The 17339-nt window shown below is 39.4% G+C and overlaps 1 protein-coding gene across 2 annotated transcripts in view; it reads right to left on the bottom strand.

The window, feature by feature from the left end:
* Positions 1 to 17339, bottom strand: part of atg7 (ATG7 autophagy related 7 homolog (S. cerevisiae)) — a 44431-nt gene that overhangs the window by 18240 nt on the left and 8852 nt on the right. For both annotated transcript variants that reach the window (XM_058055551.1, XM_058055550.1), the window contains exons 13-18: positions 16527 to 16721; positions 15008 to 15259; positions 14625 to 14740; positions 12956 to 13031; positions 8804 to 8884; positions 3551 to 3673 (exon numbers count right to left, since the gene is read on the bottom strand). In XM_058055551.1, coding sequence (XP_057911534.1) covers positions 3551 to 3673; positions 8804 to 8884; positions 12956 to 13031; positions 14625 to 14740; positions 15008 to 15259; positions 16527 to 16721 — 843 coding nt within the window. The remainder of the gene's footprint in view (positions 1 to 3550; positions 3674 to 8803; positions 8885 to 12955; positions 13032 to 14624; positions 14741 to 15007; positions 15260 to 16526; positions 16722 to 17339) is intronic.

The following is a 17339-nucleotide window of genomic DNA, read 5'->3' as shown; positions in this document are numbered from 1 at the left end:
AAATGATGCCAAAGTTTTAGATAATGAGGTTTGCACATTTGGAAGTGAGCCCTAAAAGAAGTTTCGGATGGGTCAAAACGCTCAGTTTTCAAAAGGCGTGGTAAAACTGCCCCTTTGTGATGTCACAGAGGAGCGGCTTTCCTTATATGGGCATGTCTGTTAGCAGATAAGCCTCCAAGCCCTGCTAGCAAAGCCACATTAGTTTACAATTCCTAACGACGCCACCATCAGGTCCAAGTCCAAGGTCCAAATTCAAGGAAATACAGCTGGATAGGTGCAGATTCTAGAAGAACTATAAAGCTGGTTATCTGTGATGGTTATTGTGTGTAGCTGCTCTGTAGGAGTCCACATCTCAATAAAAGGGACAAAAAATGAGCATAATAGGCCCCCTTTAGAGTCAATTGCTACTACAGTGGAACTAGTCAATGTCGAAGCCCCTCTGACTGGGAAACTCAGATCGACATAACCAAAAATGAAATAGTCTTTACTGGCAGTTTTACTTGTGGCTTTCGCCAGAGACATAGTAATGGACTCGTTTTGGAGGATTAGTTTGCTCACAAGGGTCTCCTTCAGTTCCTTCAGACCTCTGTCAAATTGAAATTCCCAAACAAAAAAAATGTATGTATTACATTTTCTACTACTATTACATTAACGATCAATTCCTTAAAACGTACCTGGAAAACCGCAGTGGTGCGAAATAACAATGTCCGCTTTGCCATTTTCTATCATTGGCTCCAAAACGGCAACATTAAGTGTCTCTCTGTTGACGTGAGTTTTTACTGTAAATGCAAAATATTTTATTTTTATTAGTTTACATTTACATCATGTAGATCATACCTTATATTTGTATTTTAGTTAGTTTAGCCATTTTTATCTTAGAAATTCTTCATTTAGGCAAAAAATACCCAGCATTACCTTAAACATGCATTTTTAAATTAATAATAGGCCGCATTCAACCACACAACAGCATAATTTAGTAATAATATATCTTTGAAAAACCCATGTTAAAGTGAGGCTGCACAATTTAAACCGCAAAGTAGTGAGGGATGGCTGTATTATTCTTAAATGTTGCATAAAAGATACAAAAATACAAATCCTAATTTGATGCTTGTTTGAACGGGTCTTGTGAGGTTGGCTGACATAATGCGGTTGAAACTCAGAAGTTGTATGCAACTTTAGAGTCATGTTTTACCCAAAAACTTTAGTCACATACCAAACTGGACAACCTCAGACTTTAGCAGTTCCACTATATTACGTGATGGAAGAAGGGTGTTCCAGACATCCAGGAGTCTACATGATTGATGACAAATGAGAAAGAAGCCAACAATAAAGCTAAATGATCATTATACTGCACCTAAAAATATGTGTCATACAGTAGGCCTACTGTATATCCAGTTCTTTTTGCAGCACCTCTCAAGCTCCATCGGGTTGGGTAGGAAGCACAGCCATTTTTTTTTCCAAAGACATTCAGATTTGTCCTGAAGCCCCTCTTTTAATATGTTGGTTGTGTGCTTAGGGTTGTTGTCCTGCTGAAAGATGGACCGTCTGCCATTTCTGAGGTCAAGAGGGCTCTAGAGCAATATTTTATCCAGGATGGAGGTGCCATGAGATGTGACAAGACTTCTTGTTCAGGAAAAAAACTGTCATGATAATAAATGATTAAATGACACACAAATGAAAATTAACTGGATCATTTTGCCGGCCGCCGTATATTACCATGTAAACCAGGGGTCTCAAACACGTGCCCCGCGGGCCAAATGTTGCCCGCAGGACACTAGTTTGAGGCCCCCGCCTTGATATGAAATGTTAGTGCGGCCCGAGCAAGTTTGATATGGATGCTGTATGGTATCATGTACCCAGAAAAAATTATTACGTTTGATTAATGGTCATGTTAAAGGTTTAATAACTGTTAATAGTTATCCTCCCTATCCGTGTGGAAGTGGTAAGTTTTTGGCTATTTAAGTTTAAAGGAAATAACTTGAAGGCTACCGTTTAGGTCGCTAGCTCTCTAGTTTGCGAGTTAGCATGTGTCTCAAGACCCTGCAGTTGCGCAATATGTTGTAAATAAAAAAAGTATAAATGTGACTTGTGTTTTGTCATGTCTACAGGGCTCTAATAATGCTTTGTTCATTTTAATCTGAAAAAAATAATTTGTCTACCCACCAACTATATGTGGTTTCTTAAGTTTTTATTATTTGCCGTTTTATTATTATTATTATTATATTTATTTATTACTGATTGATTGATTTTATTTATTTTCATCTTATTTTGTGCAGAAAAATAAAAATTAAGATATTTGAGAACAGTGGAATGTTTTATCAGAGCTTTTATTGTAGAAAATCGGAACCAAAGCACTGAAAAAGTTTGTATATTTTTCTGTTTTTAATAAATGTGTTGTTGTTGTTTTTTGAAAACCTGATGCGACCCAGCCTTGCCCAGACCCTAGCTCCAGTGGCCCCCAGGTAAATTGAGTTTGAGACCCCTGATGTAAACAAAGATGGTAGGAAAGTCAAACTTCAATGCGAGTCAAATGTGAGTGATCATACATGCTGGCATCGATGGGCATAGACTAACTTATTTTTCTTTCTCACTGTAATAAGAGATGTCCCCTGTCAACTCAATATGAGACACATATTTTGAAGACAAACATGAATTTATTCCATTTTGGAATAACGTTGTCACATTGCAAAATGTAGAAAAAGTGAAGCGCTCTGAATACTTTTCACATGAACTGTAAATCCTAATTTCATTGGAATTAAAAAAAAAAAGCTTACTGGGCTTTACTGGAACTGACAGAGTTGGTTTTGAAGTTCCACGAATTTATTTTTCATTTGAGACAAGCTAATGTGTGTGCGCCGGAAAACAGGCGCTAGGACTTGTGGCGCTTTGGTGAGCTGAGAAATCCAAACAATCGTTCCATCCTCTGATTGAAGAGAGCACAGAGTCTTCTGTGGTCTACACACTTTCTCATAGGAAGACCACGTGGCAGATAGCAGCAGAGAAGAAGAGAAGAAGTCTTAAAACATCCTTTCTTTCTTCTCCACTGTTATCTTTTGCCTCCGCTCTTCACTCAACCCCCTCCTCCTTGTCCTGCTCTGTGTTATGAGTAGGAGTCAGGGAGGAAGTACGTGGGATTTTCCCACAGCTTGGCAAGACCTGGTCCCAACCCCCCCACCACCACCCACCTCACAACACACACACACATAAACACACACTTATTTCTGTCTGCCACTCCAAACCCCCACTAACGTCAAGGGGGAGTCTTGAAGAAAAACACTCATATTCCAATGCAGAGTATTCTGGGATGTTTCTTGGAACTTTATACCATGCGTTCCATTGGACATATACAGTACTGTGTGTCATTACTACAGCAACAGAGTAACGGAATGAAGGTTGCAAAAGACTTGTTGCGGTTATCTTGTGCAAGGTTGCACGAGTAGCTCGTAGTTGAGTCACTCAGGTTTAAAGAAAAGTATAGTAATCAGTTTTCCAAACTACATCAACAGCAACAAAAGTAGCAACTGATAGTGGGAGTCTTTGTGTGTTTTACCTCTGCAGCCTGGGTCTCCTGGTGCAACAATGTCAGCCCTGTCAGATCCTCCAGGAAGGAGTGTGAAGAATTGAAAACCTTGGACAGGAAATGGAAGCCTTCCCTCTCGTAATGGTCCAAAACCTAGACAAAACAAAAACAAAACAAAAAAAAATTATCGTAATCTTTACAATTAGTCTATTGTTGAGTGTTTGTAGGTTATCGGATGAGTAAAGGTCCCTTAAAAAATACACAGTAGGACACAATAAGACTGCATGTCAACTGGACCAAAACCAGACTAATGCATGTCGGTGGTGGTAAGGATTGGTATCCACCACACACCTACTGTCTCTGGTTCTGAATCTGCTGAGTTTGTCTTGTAGTTTGTTTAACTGGGCTGAGAATTCACTAACAACAGAAACATATTGCCCATACTGACAGAACTGGCTACTGGTGTCAGGAAACGGTCTATGGAGACCACTATGGAGACGGCATGACATCTCCCATCGCACCAAAACACTGGGTCTACAACGCCACCGTCCTGCCAGTGGTCAGACCTGGCAGATATCTAAGAGCTGTATTAGTCTTCTCTGGAGTCTTCCCTCCCGTCCACTCTTCCTTCTTCATATGTTCATGGTTTAGATTCCCCTGATTGGTGGCTTAGACATGGTCTGACAATTTTTTTTTGTAGACTATGAGTAAACACCTCAGTGACTCAAAGTATATGGCCTCCAAAGGCACGTTTGGAAACACACAGACCATGCAATGACTCATGAAGTAACCACTCAGGCCTTAATAGTATTTCAAAGAGCACAGGAAGTCAGGGCCATAAACAACATGTGGTGTTCCACACTGCAAGTAATGGGCTGTTGAGTTCATTAGGCAAAAATCATTACAAATGTCTCTTTCAGGCATTTAACACATAACCTTCAAAATGGCAGGACTAGTTTTGTGGTGCTTTTTGAAATTTTATGCTAAAATACTAGCCAAAGATCAAAGCTAAGTGGATACTTTGCACGCTGGACTTAACACTTGTGGATGAGTCTCTTTGTGAGCTTTTATATGACAGGCCATGTTGTTGTTTGTAGGTACCACCTGCAAATGCATTAGTCAAAGATCCTCCAGTTTAACAGGTGTTCTATGCTGTTCTTAAAGACCTACAGCAAATATGCTAGTCAAAGATCCTCTATGTGACAGCAGAGCTCTGCTGTTTTTGGTAATCTACCACAAAAAAACAGCCAGTACATGACAGGTTTACAGCTGATTTTAGGATTGTACTGCAAAACTGCATATATTTTCTAGATAACAGGAATGCTTTGCTGTGACATACTACAAAAACGCTAGTCAAAGATCCTCTTTATGACGGGAGTGCTCCGCTTTTTTTTGTATTCGTATTCGAAAGATGTATTCGGCAAAATCCCTTGTCAAAGATCCTCTACTTCAGTGGTTGAAAATCACTGCTCTACATGACAAGCGCTCTGTTTGGAGGAAACTATTACAACAGCATCAGTCAAAGATCCTCTCTATATGACAGAAGCACTGTCTGTTTTCAATGACCTACTAAAAGTCACCAGTAAACCATCTCTGAACCAACAGGAGTGTTCAGTTGTTGTTGGGAGTCAAACTACTGCAAATAAAGCTATATAAATATAAAAATAAAACTATATGAGTGCTCTGCTGTTTGTAAAGATCTGATGCAAAACCACGGGTCAAAGGCAAAAGCGCTTTAACTGTTTTTAGTAATCTACTGCAACAGTCAAAACACAGTCAAGGTTGTCTGCTGTTTTCAGAGACCTAGTACAAAAGTGCCAGTCAAAGACCCTCCATATGTTATTAGGCATAATAAGTAACTTTATGGAAATTTCTGGCTTGAAAATAAACAAAGAGTGTGTTTTCTGTTAATAGAGATGACATATTTGGTGGTAGCATAAATAGTTGCAGCAAGAGCCTTTTTGGCACCATTTTACACAAATCCATGTCAGCTGTGTCACGTAGTTTTATTGGCTGGCGGCGTTACATAGAGTAAGGGAGTACGTACGCACACACACACACACACACACACACACACACACACATATACACAGTGAAAAAAGTCCCAACTCTAGAGGAACTGCTCCAGCCCAGACAGGGGCTGAATTGTTTTGTTTCCATAGTGACCTGGCAGCACACAGCTGACTGCGGCACACTGACAGACACGCACTCACTTGCTCTCTCTCCCACACACACACACACACACACACACACACACACACACACACACACACAGACACACACAGTCAATGGGTTATTGGATGGACACACAGTGAGGGAAAGGGGGTGGCTGGTTGTGCGTAGAGAAAGCGTAAAAAAGGAGCCAAAAATGCACATCTGCATTGGACGTCTCAGCAGATTGAGATGTGAAGTTGGCTGGAAGGGAAAGAAGACAAAAAATGGACTCAAAGCAGGAAAGGAAAATGTGTGGGTGGGATTTAAACCCTAATCAAAATAAACCTGCCATGTTCTCGATTGTTCCTGATGACAGTGGATTAACACTAATAATCTCATCAGTCACACACTAGTAAAAAAAGTTTTCCCTTTTTAAGGATGTACTTAAAAAAATACACGATTAAAGGAGTACTTTGCTGTTTTTAAGAATCTAGTGTAAACATGCTAGTAGTTATAATGATCCTCTAAATGACAGACGTGTTCTGCTGTTTTTAAGAATATACTGAAAAAATACTGGTAAAAACGTCTCTATAAAAAGGAGTGTTTTGCTGTTTTCCTGTAAAGATACTAGTCAAATATCTTCTACATGATGGAAGAGTGCTGCTGTTTTGAAGGATCTACTACAAAAACTACAGAAACATCCTCAAAGCAGACAGTTAACAGTGAAGGCAGTTCTATCAGCACCTCCTTGTGTTCACATCAAAGTGATAGACCTGAGGGTGTTTGACCTTTTTGCAAACAAAGAGCACATTGAGATCAAGGGATAAAGTGAAGCAGACTTTGGACAGGACGACGTTTCCTGGGTCTCGCCTGTTTAACTTTCACTATGGACAAGTTTTCAACAAACGGTACGATTTAGGTAGAAAAGACCTCACATATTTGCTTCTGCAGGCCGTATTCAACAAAACTGCATGATTTATTTCATGTATTTTTGAAAAAACGAAATTGCATGAAGCTGCAAAATACAAACTAAAAAGTATTGAAGGAGAAAAGGAGAAAATTTAATTTTTTGCAATAAAGCTGTAATTCTACAATAAAATAATCACAAATATATGGTAATAAAGTTGTTCTATGATGACAATTTGGGTGGCAGTGCCTCAGGAAGTGAAGCAGGTCGTCCTGGAACTGGAAGATTGGCTGTTCGATCCTCGCTCCTTCCACCCAGCCACTGTTGTCTGTGTCTTTTCGTCGCTGCCAACACCAAAATGAATGTTTGGTGGTGGTCAGAGAGGTCGCAGGTACAAACTGGCAGCTACGTTTCTGTGCCTGCAGATGTTTACCACCACCAGTGTGTGACTGACGAGCCAATGAATAATGGCTTCACATCACGGTGAAGTGCCTTGGGTAGCTTGAAAAGCTCTTTATAAAATCTATCCATTATTATTATTATCTTTTTAGGGTTTAATCACAGTTTTCAAATAAATTAATCATGACTAAGCAAGCTGTGCAATTATATGAAAAATATGACAATTTTTACATTATTTTATGAACAGTGCTATTGGCCAGGACCACCATTAGATAATTCTAATGGCCCCTGGCAAATAGGTAATTATAGAAATAAATTAACTTTTGGGTGGATAGTTTTTATTTTGGTTGTTTTTTTTCTACTTTATTTGTGTGAAACGATTTTTTTACTATTTGACACAAACCAGAATTTAATTTTATGCATGTTTTGGAGTAACAGAAATACACGGAAATTACATTAGTCAATAATTCTTTTTTTTTTAGTTCAAGATAACCAAATTAACAGAATAACAAAATAAAAATGTGTTTGTTTGTTTAGACTTTTTGCTCATTATGGATCTTTTTGATCCGCATACTGATTTATTTAAAGGCCGCACGGTGATGGAGTGGTTAGCATAGATATCAGAAAGACTTGGCTTCGATTCTCTGCTATGTGGAGTTCCCTGTGCATGCGTGGGTTTTCCCCCCACATTCCAAAAACATGCTAGGTTAATTGGCGACTCCAAATTGTCCATATGTATGAATGTGAGTGTGAATGGTTGTTTGTCTATATGTGCCCTGTAATTGGCTGGCGACCAGTCCAGGGTGTACCCCGCCTCTCACCCAAAGACAGCTGGGATAGACTCCACCATACCCCGAAACCCACGTGAGGATAAGCGGTATAGAAAACGGATGGATGGATCTTTATTTAAAGAATCCTGCTTAACTTAAAAGAAAATAATTTGAGTGTCCAGGTTGTGGGAATGTCTTTCACCACTATTAGAGCTGTCAACTATTTGTGGTTTATTTATGACTGTCATGCAATTGTACACTATTTTATTTACCAATAAAATTCTCCACTCAAACAGTGTGGTCATTTGTCATTATTTGCTTTATTTTTATTTGTCATTTATTATTCTTTCACCCTTTGGTGAACTACTCAAAATCAGCTGGACACTTTATATTCATTGAACAACCTCACACAGTGTTTTTAGGACAATACATAATTAGTATAAGTATAGATAACTCTATAGCTAACTGCTCGCTGCGGCCTTTGACAGCTAGGCAAAACGTGTAAATAAAGATGCAAGAAAAATCAAATGGTAATGGGTTTGATAAGGGAGTTATCAAACACGCTCAATTGTAGCCTGAGTCAAGCTGTCAAACTGTCACTGTGTGAAGCACGCAGCATTATGGCAATATTCTGGAACGCTGCCGTTTGTATGAAAAGCATTGGGATAATAGCAGGATTTGTGCATAAAGAGAGGATGGTGTGATGCAACTTATTGTAAGTCTGCTTTGTGAGAGGCCAAATGGCTGTGGACTCTCTAGCTCTCTCTCTCTCTCTCACACACGTGGACACACAAAAACACAACGGGTGTTCATATGACAGACATCAGCGAGCAACTGCTGCCTGATTGATTTTCCAGCTTTTCTTGGCATTCTCTATCCCTCCAGGAGCAACATTTCATAACTCCAACTTCTGACTTTGCAGTGAGAAACTGGGAACTATGGGAATTCCCCCCCAACCCCCATCCTTATTTGTGTTGAAGCTGCATTTTGATGTTTGCTATATGGGTTTGGGGTGAAATGGAATGTACAGGGGGTTGCTGGTGTGCTACTTACAACAGGCGAGCAGGCCGTGCACTTGTCAAAAGCCAGGCTGGCAGGCAGGACATTGTCGAACCTGGAGAGGAAACCTCGGATCTGTGGAGGAGGGAGAATTGTCAGCACATCAACACTCTAGTATGGAGGGGGGGGGGGGGGGGGCATTACATTTATATGCACACAACTCCTGTTAAAATGTCATTTATATTTAGCTAACTAATAAATACACCAGTTGGAACCTCTGAAGCACTTTTGACTTGTGGAGTGTGCCATGTTTAAAAAATATGCTTACAGCGCCCCCTGATGGCAGCAAAGCACATATCTAATGTATTTGTATTTAGAAGGTGGTTTCAAAAGCAAAACAACAACAGAAAAAACGACAAGAATAATTATTAGAATAAAGTTAAGATATTAATTTAAATAATTTAATTGTACTATTATCAGAATGAAGTTATAAATTTACAAAATAAATAGTTATTTTAAGAGAACTGCTTAAACTACACACCAGACCGGAGAAAAAGGAATTTTCTGAAAATATATCTATAAAGTAATGTAATTATTTGGGGGAATAAAAAAACAAATAATTACAGGGTAGTTATTGTAATATAGTGAAAATATTAAAACAATAATGTGCCATTTATGAACTCATAACATGAAAGAAATAGCTAAATATGTGCAAAGGAAAAAAGTTATTTTACAAAAAAAGATACCACCATATGTACCACAAGAATAAAGTTAAAATTATTCCAATATAATTAAAATATCAACATTCTATTTTTAAAATAAAAAACAAACAAACATTTTTTTTTACAAAGAATTCAGTCAAAATTAACATTTTTAGAGTAAAGGTGTAATATGAAAGCCAAGTTTTTGTTGTTAAAAATAATGTAATATTAAGAGAATTTTTTGAGATTTCCAATTAAAAAAACACCCCATAATGCTACAATAACAGTAAAAAAAAACATTTAAAAGGCAGTCATCATTTTAAGAATTAATAAAGTTGTGATATTACAAAAAACAAAAATTATGATTATGTAAAAGTTAAGCCGTTAAACTGAGATGTTATGCCACCCAAATGAAATTAAATGAAATTGGATGATCATGAACGCATACCCTGCCATGAATACAGTTACCTGTAACTCAAATTTCCTTTCCTCATAAATTGTGCATAAAACATGTAGCACGTGTAATTCCTTCCACGTCCACATGTTGTCACTGTACCATTACAAGCAAGCTGCTCGTCAAATGTAAAGGTTACATTGGCATAACTTTACATAGGAAAATGGCCTTCTAGATAGAGATCAAACACAAAAATATGAAATACTTCACGCATACTAGTTTTGTGATTATTCTTCTCACACGTTTGCACACTGCTTTTCTCGGGCTGTTTAATATTTGAAATACACTATCACTCAAGATGTCGAGCAAATGGCAGAATTTGTCAGGGGTGATGAATGCTGATAAAAAGCTACTAATGATGATGATGCAAATGTGATGTGTGAGATAGTTAACACCAGCAGACGTGCAAAGTGCACAGCTTGGATAGCTACGCATCGTGCAGTCTTCCTTTATTAAGTCTTAGATTTAAAAGTGGTCATCAAACTTTTAATATGTAGCCATCAATCATGTCATAAGTAATAAAGAAAAGTGTCATTTATAGTTAGGCTCGAGATTACAGGTTAAACACTTCATAACATGTGCTGTACTGTAGAACAAAGCACTCGGAGCTGATGGAACTGCAGCTATTTCTATGGCAACCCCATGACAACACATGCATGCAATGACAGTATGTTGGGTGGCCTGACCTAATGACAAAGATTTTGCCTTTACCAATATAATAATGTTTATTGCTGACAACCAGACAGAGAAGAAAATTTGTGTAAAAAGAAAAAAGTCAGGTTTTGAGAATAAAATGGCAATTACAAAAATAAACTCAAAATATAATGTCAGAAAGAGTTATGATCACAAATAATGTAATCTTGTGAGGTTAATCTTATGAGAATGAAATGGAAATTTAGTCATATTAGGTCTGTTTACGTATTGTGAAAAATAAATCATTATTTTGGCCCTAAAATGTAATTTTACGAGAACAAAGTGGTCATTTTACAATAAATCTGTAAAATGAGATTGTTTTTCCTGATTTCAAAACCATTATGAAAATAAAAAAAATATTTTTTACGGGATTAATTTAAAAAAAATTGATTAATTTCTTTTTTTTCCCACAATTTTTGCATTATTGTTCTTACAGTCCCCCCCTCGGCCATCTCTGTGTGGAGTTTGCATGTTCTCTCTGTGCATGGGTTTTCTCTGCGTACTCCGGTTTGCTGATATGGATTCAACTATTCACACTCATATTCATACCTATGGACAATTTGGAGTCACCGCAAGAGGTCTGCTGCTGCTACTGAATATTTGAACTGTTTTGCCACTTTCCTCACACTTTAGAATTGCAAGATCCGAACAGTTTACCAACACCCTGCCTTCAATGTGGAGCGGACTTGGATTTGCTAAAATAAACAAGTTCAAAGTGCCGACAGCTGCTAGAAAGTCCAGCTAAATGGTTAACTGGTGAAGTTCAAAGTGGTTGCCTAGCAACATTGCCATGCAAATAGTTAAATTATACTGGCCCTGCAAATCCGGCCAAGTCTAGAATCAGAAACAGTGTGATATATGCCACTGAATGAAAAGGTTTCGATATAATCAGCGTCTTGAAGAGCATAATGACAGAGCGACCACAGGAAACTGTCGTACAAATAAAGCAAGATCTAATAAAGCTGCAAACGGGCTTGGAAATGTTAAATCACAGAATAACAGTTTCCGTGAGATACATGATGAGGTCAAGAACAACGCACTGCACAATGGTATGTTCCGCTCTTAAGAGAAAGAAGCAAAGAAAAAAAACACAAATGAAGAATACAATTGATTAGATGGATCAAAATGCTGATAAATGATACAATATGAAACAATGTTCAGGGCAGTCGAGAACAGACAAGAAACAGATTGAATGGATAACTTCCAATTGTATGGCAGAAACAAAGCCACACCTGTTAAGTCACCAACAGAAAAAGAAGCTGAAAGGTACCAACGTCCACATGAATGAGCATCTGACAAAATGCAACATTGACAAAAAAGCACAATTGCCAACTGCAAAATCTACATTAAGCTAAATGGAGAGTCAAAAGAGGCCAGATTACCTGGATAAATACTAAGAGGTTATAAAGCCATTTGTAAAAGTTTTAGGCGCCACACTGAGAGGCATTATCCACAAATGGCAAAAACATGGAACAATCATGAACAGGAGTGGCCAGCCAACCAAAATTACCCTAGGAGTCCTGACCTGAATCCTATTAACATGCTGTGGAATGGCCTTAAAAAGGCAGTTCATGATGGAAGACCCTCCAATGTGGCTGAATTGCAACAATTCTGTAAAGATGAGTGGGTCAAAATTCCTCCACAGCGCTAAGAGACTCATTGCTCATTATTGCAAACGCTTCATTGCAGTTGTTGCTCTAAGGGTGGCCCAAGCAGTTGTTGGTTTTAGGGGGCAATCTGTGTAGGTTTGGGTTTTTTCTTACTCCCTTAATCATAAAAAGTCTCACTGAAACATTATATGTGACAAATATGAAACAAAAAAAAATCAGGAAGGGGCAAACACTTTTTCACACCACTGTATGTGACCAGCATATAACTTTATATATGAACATGCATGCACACTATAATAACATCAAGCAATGTTTGAGTCAATTCAATGAGCCCTTCATCACAATCTCAGAAACGTGGACAGCGGTAGATCAACAGGAACAATTAGAGTGAAGGGAACGTTAAACTATATATATTAATCTCCAAACCTTAACTTTAGTCAATGACATTGCATTGATCATTTTCTTACATTACTTCAGATTTATGAAATGGTACCTGCCGAATGCAGGAAGTGAACAAAGGTATTGTATTATCAATTTATATGAAACGGAAAAGGGGTAGGAATAAACAAGATTAATCTTCCTACTTTTCAGGAATTGTGAATCGTAATGTGAAGTATCCCAGCACAAGCTGGATTCATGTTTGAAGTAAGTTAAGCCAAACCAAAATTCATTTGAATGAATAAGTTGGATGCACTGCATGACACCTTAATCTATTTCCTTATGAGACACAAGGTATTTGAGTCCTCACCTGATGTGGCACCAGACCGAGTGATGTGGGAGGTTCATTCATTCGGTCGTCACTGCTGCTGGCCACCGCGTAGCCTCTGCAGGGAGGAAAGAGAGATGACGTCCTTCATTTGTATGTCAATGCCATGAGGAGGAGGATGAGCAATTCGGATAAAAATAAATACAGCACTCAGTGAAGCACAGGGAGAGAGAGAGAGAAGAGGAAGAAAACAAAGCAAGAGGGGTCGTGAGCCCCTTTCTCATGTCACATCTGAAAGTGAAAGTCACATATGAGGAAAACAAAAAGCACAGAAAAAGGAGTAAACATGGCTGGAAAACCACTGCCACTTTCCTGTAAATATGGAACACCAAACACGACAAGAATAAAGCTATCAAATATAGGCTGACGTTGTATGTCATACACTCACGAAAATGATTAACTCGTTCAATTCCATCAAGTCCCCTCCAGTACCGTCCATTTTGGACGATTTTGATTAATCTCTCAAGGCACATAGGATATTATCAACTCCTGTAGTGTTCGTTCCTTTTAAGTACTCGCTAGTGTGACCAACCACAGCGGAGTGGGCGTGCCTGGAGGCTGGCCTATATATTAAAAAAGACATTTTTCGCAGGAACCACGGAATCCAGAGCTGAATAGGTGCAGATTCTGGAAGAACTATAAAGCTTTGTGTGCTGGTTATTGTGTGTAGCTGCTCTATAGGAGTCCACATCTCAATACAAAGGGGCGAAAAATGAGCACATTAGGTGCCCTTTAAACATTAATTCATTCATTTTCTACCGCTTTTCCTCACGAGGGTCGCGGGGGGTGCTGGAGTCTATCCCAGCTGTCTTCGGCCGAGAGGCGGGGTACACCCTGGACTGGTCGCCAGCCAATCACGGGGCACATATAGACAAACAACCATTCACACTCACATTCATACCTATGGACAATTTGGAGTCACCAATTAACCTAGCATGTTTTTGGAATGTGGGAGGAAACCGGAGTACCCGGAGAAAACCCACACATGCACGGGGAGAACATGCAAACTCCACACAGAGATGGCCGAGGGTGGAATTGAACCCTTGTCTCCAAGCTGTGAGGTCTGCGCGCTAACCACTCGACCGCCTTGCCGCCCCTTTAAACATATAAATACCTATTTGGTAGCGAATTAATTTACTAACTGACATGTCTTTATTACGCACATGAATGAAGTCTCTGATGAGCAAATGGGATGTTTATTTCACCGTTTGGTTCATTTTCAATCTTTGTATTTTATTTCTAGGATGAATTGCGAGGTTATCATTATTAATCTGCAAAAGGTCAATCTATTAAACTTAACAGACAGAGGTACACTCATACAAATTTGTTCTTGAACTGTTTAGCAAAGCTGTTTATCCAGGATCGACAAAGTGTCTGTTGTGCTTCATGAGTCAGAAAGTAGTCAATGTGACTCAGCAAATGCAGTGAATCTACAGCAACTTAGCTTGAGCTCATTCAGAGAGCTTGTAGTGTAGGACTTTCACTGTAATAACTCATTTTTACAGTGTGTGTGATAAAAATAGTACATATAAGCCTTAACATCTTAGGGACTATTTTCATGCATTCATACTTGACCATTTAACAGACTAATCAACATAAATACTATCATTGTGGCTATTCAGCTCAAGGGTGCTACAGTGACTATGCTCACCCTTCACTGTGTTGTAGAATGGATACCATCATCTCCACAGCCAGAGCTCCAGCGATCATGGCCAGACCCGGTCGGCTTACGGTGCATTGCTGATCCAGAGTCCGATCTCGGGTTGACTAATAGGAAAAAAAAATGCACATTGAAATATAATATTTCATTAAAATGAACAAGAAACAATGGTGGTCTAATAGATTCTTTCCATGACTGTATAACAAAGAAAAAAAAATCCAAACCTAATTGGCTACTATATATTGTAGGAGGAAGATCTTTGGGAATTGGTCATTACAAAAGCAGCTTGAAGGCTGAAAAGGTGTGAGCACCCCTGCAGTAATCTCAATTCTTAAGACTGTTTTTTGTACATGTGAGTTGTCAAGTATCCTTACGTCTCCTGGTGCCACCACATCATTGCAGAAGTAGCATCCCAGCTTGTGCCCGGGAATGTTGGAGAAGAGAGAGGATCCTGTGACGGAGGGCGCAGAGCCAGCCGGCGTGGAGGACGAAGAAGAGGAAGCCGATGAACAAGAAAGGGAGGCGCTTGCGTCACCGCTGCAGGCATTTTGCCCAACTTGGGCTTTCTTCAGGCCATGGCGCATCACTACGAATGTGTCGAAGCCGAGAGCAGCATTGATTACCAGCTGATGAAAAAGAGATAACAGTTTATGAAGTTTGGATTTTGTGTGTTTTGCAGTAACATAACGGTGGTTGGAGCTAGACCCTATCCCAGTTGACTTCGACAAGGGGCGGGGGTCCACCCTGGACTGGTCACCAGTGTTGCCAAATTGGCAATTTTGTCGCTAGATCTGGCGACATTCAAACACCCCTTGACAACATATTTTGTCATAAGCGACAAGAAACAAATTAGCGACTTTTTGTGGCATCATTGGAAAGTTTTCTGGTATTTGGGGATACAAAAGTGAACATACTGATTGAAAAACAGCAAGTGCTGTTGACAGCTATGCTCTGTCACATTTGCAGTCACAAGCCGGCAATGTAGGGTGAGCTTCTGTGGCTACTCTTTATTTGTGAAATTAAGTTGAGTATCTTACAATTCTTTGGCTAAATGTGCTAAGTAATTGATAAACCAGTTGCTATTATATATATTCCCCAGAAGAGTGTGCTACTCACAAACCATACAGAGTCATGTTAATGTGAGCCATATAATAAATACATAATTTGTTATTCACTGGTCAACTATGCTTATTAAAAAATATTTTTTTTTTAACTTTTCTTACTTAAGAGTTGGAAACAGTGCTGGTCACAAATCAATCACAGGTCACATATAAATGTATATAAGTTAAATATGTATTGGATTACCCACCAACCAGCAAGTAGAGCGATAAATCGATATTTTAAGAATAGCAATATTTCTTTCAAGCACGATATCAATAACAAACAATTGTTCACATCGATATAGGCTTCATTTGATGCTGAGGACACCAAAGCTGTCAAAGGATGTCAGGGCCAAGATTGTAGATCAATGAGATGAAATACTTATATCCACAGCATTTTATTTTTTATTGCCTGGTGTGACCTATTTATTAGTTTGGCCAACACACTTTATTACTGCATGTATGGCCTACATTGTTTATTGTTGCCTGATGTGATGCACTAATTGTCTGGTGCCTATGTGGCTTAGTTAAGTATGTTTATTGCTGCTTGTGTGGCACGTATTGTCTAAGTGCATTTCGCTGCATCCCTTAGGTAGTCCTTTCTTTTGTTATTAAACAATTCCATCATTGTTGACATCCACAACTGTGCTCATGCACCCAAAAAGAGAATCACAGCTACTGCGCTAAAATGTTAACCTTCTTGCTCTCAAAAGGTGCATCCTTGTCCTGATGTGACGTCAACAAACCAGATGGTGACCACTGTCACTTGATGTACGCAACCTTTCGTCCTCACCTTTCTTTTACTGGCGGCAATCACGGTGGGCAGCCAGCGGCTCTCCCTGGTGTCCATTAGTAAGAAGACCACATCGTGCTCTGAGATGAGCTTCTCCAGATGCTCCACATCCTTCTCTGCCTGAGACTGGGTGGCTTTGGAGAAATTCACAGGGTGGCCCGGCATGGGGATGCTCATATTGTAGCCCTCAGCTTTCTGTAAAACACACAAGGAGGCAGAGTTTCCCAACTTTACCAACCCGTGTACATACAAAGAAGTACAATTCTGCACAGCTTCCATCTATCCATTTTCTATGGCGCTTATCCTCACTAAATCCCCAAATTTCAAGCCTATAGCCGACTCCCTCTTCTGTGCCCGGGGAGGAGATCAAATGTCAGTGTGATATCAGTGTGCACAATGCCGGTTTCAAACACCACGCAAAAGCTCATCCCTCACACTCGTCACACATCCAGAGTCTGACGCAGCCCCGCATACAACAAAAGTTCCTCCTGCACTAAAAGTACTACTTATTGTAGTGTCTGCATGCTGCCAAATCCATACTGAGGCGGTACTCATCCCCAAATTCTACCCACACTTGTAAATACAGCGGTTTGTGACCTAGACAGAGGATCACAGCGCGAGCCTCAAACTCACCACACCCTGTGTTCAGCCCCAAATGCCACACCAATCTAAAGCTTTTCAAATCGCCTCCCTGGTGAGATATGTTTTGCAGGGTGCAAAACTTACATAACTCTCACAAAGACAGGAAGTCCCACAAAGAGCAAGCATGCTCTTTCTGGATGCCACAACGTGCGGTGGAAGGGTCGGGGTTTT

This window comes from Doryrhamphus excisus, chromosome 18 (assembly GCF_030265055.1).
Source record: "Doryrhamphus excisus isolate RoL2022-K1 chromosome 18, RoL_Dexc_1.0, whole genome shotgun sequence".
Classification (NCBI taxonomy): domain Eukaryota; kingdom Metazoa; phylum Chordata; class Actinopteri; order Syngnathiformes; family Syngnathidae; genus Doryrhamphus; species Doryrhamphus excisus.
Note: the sequence above shows the minus strand (reverse complement) of the source record. Positions and strands in the feature narration are given on the sequence as shown.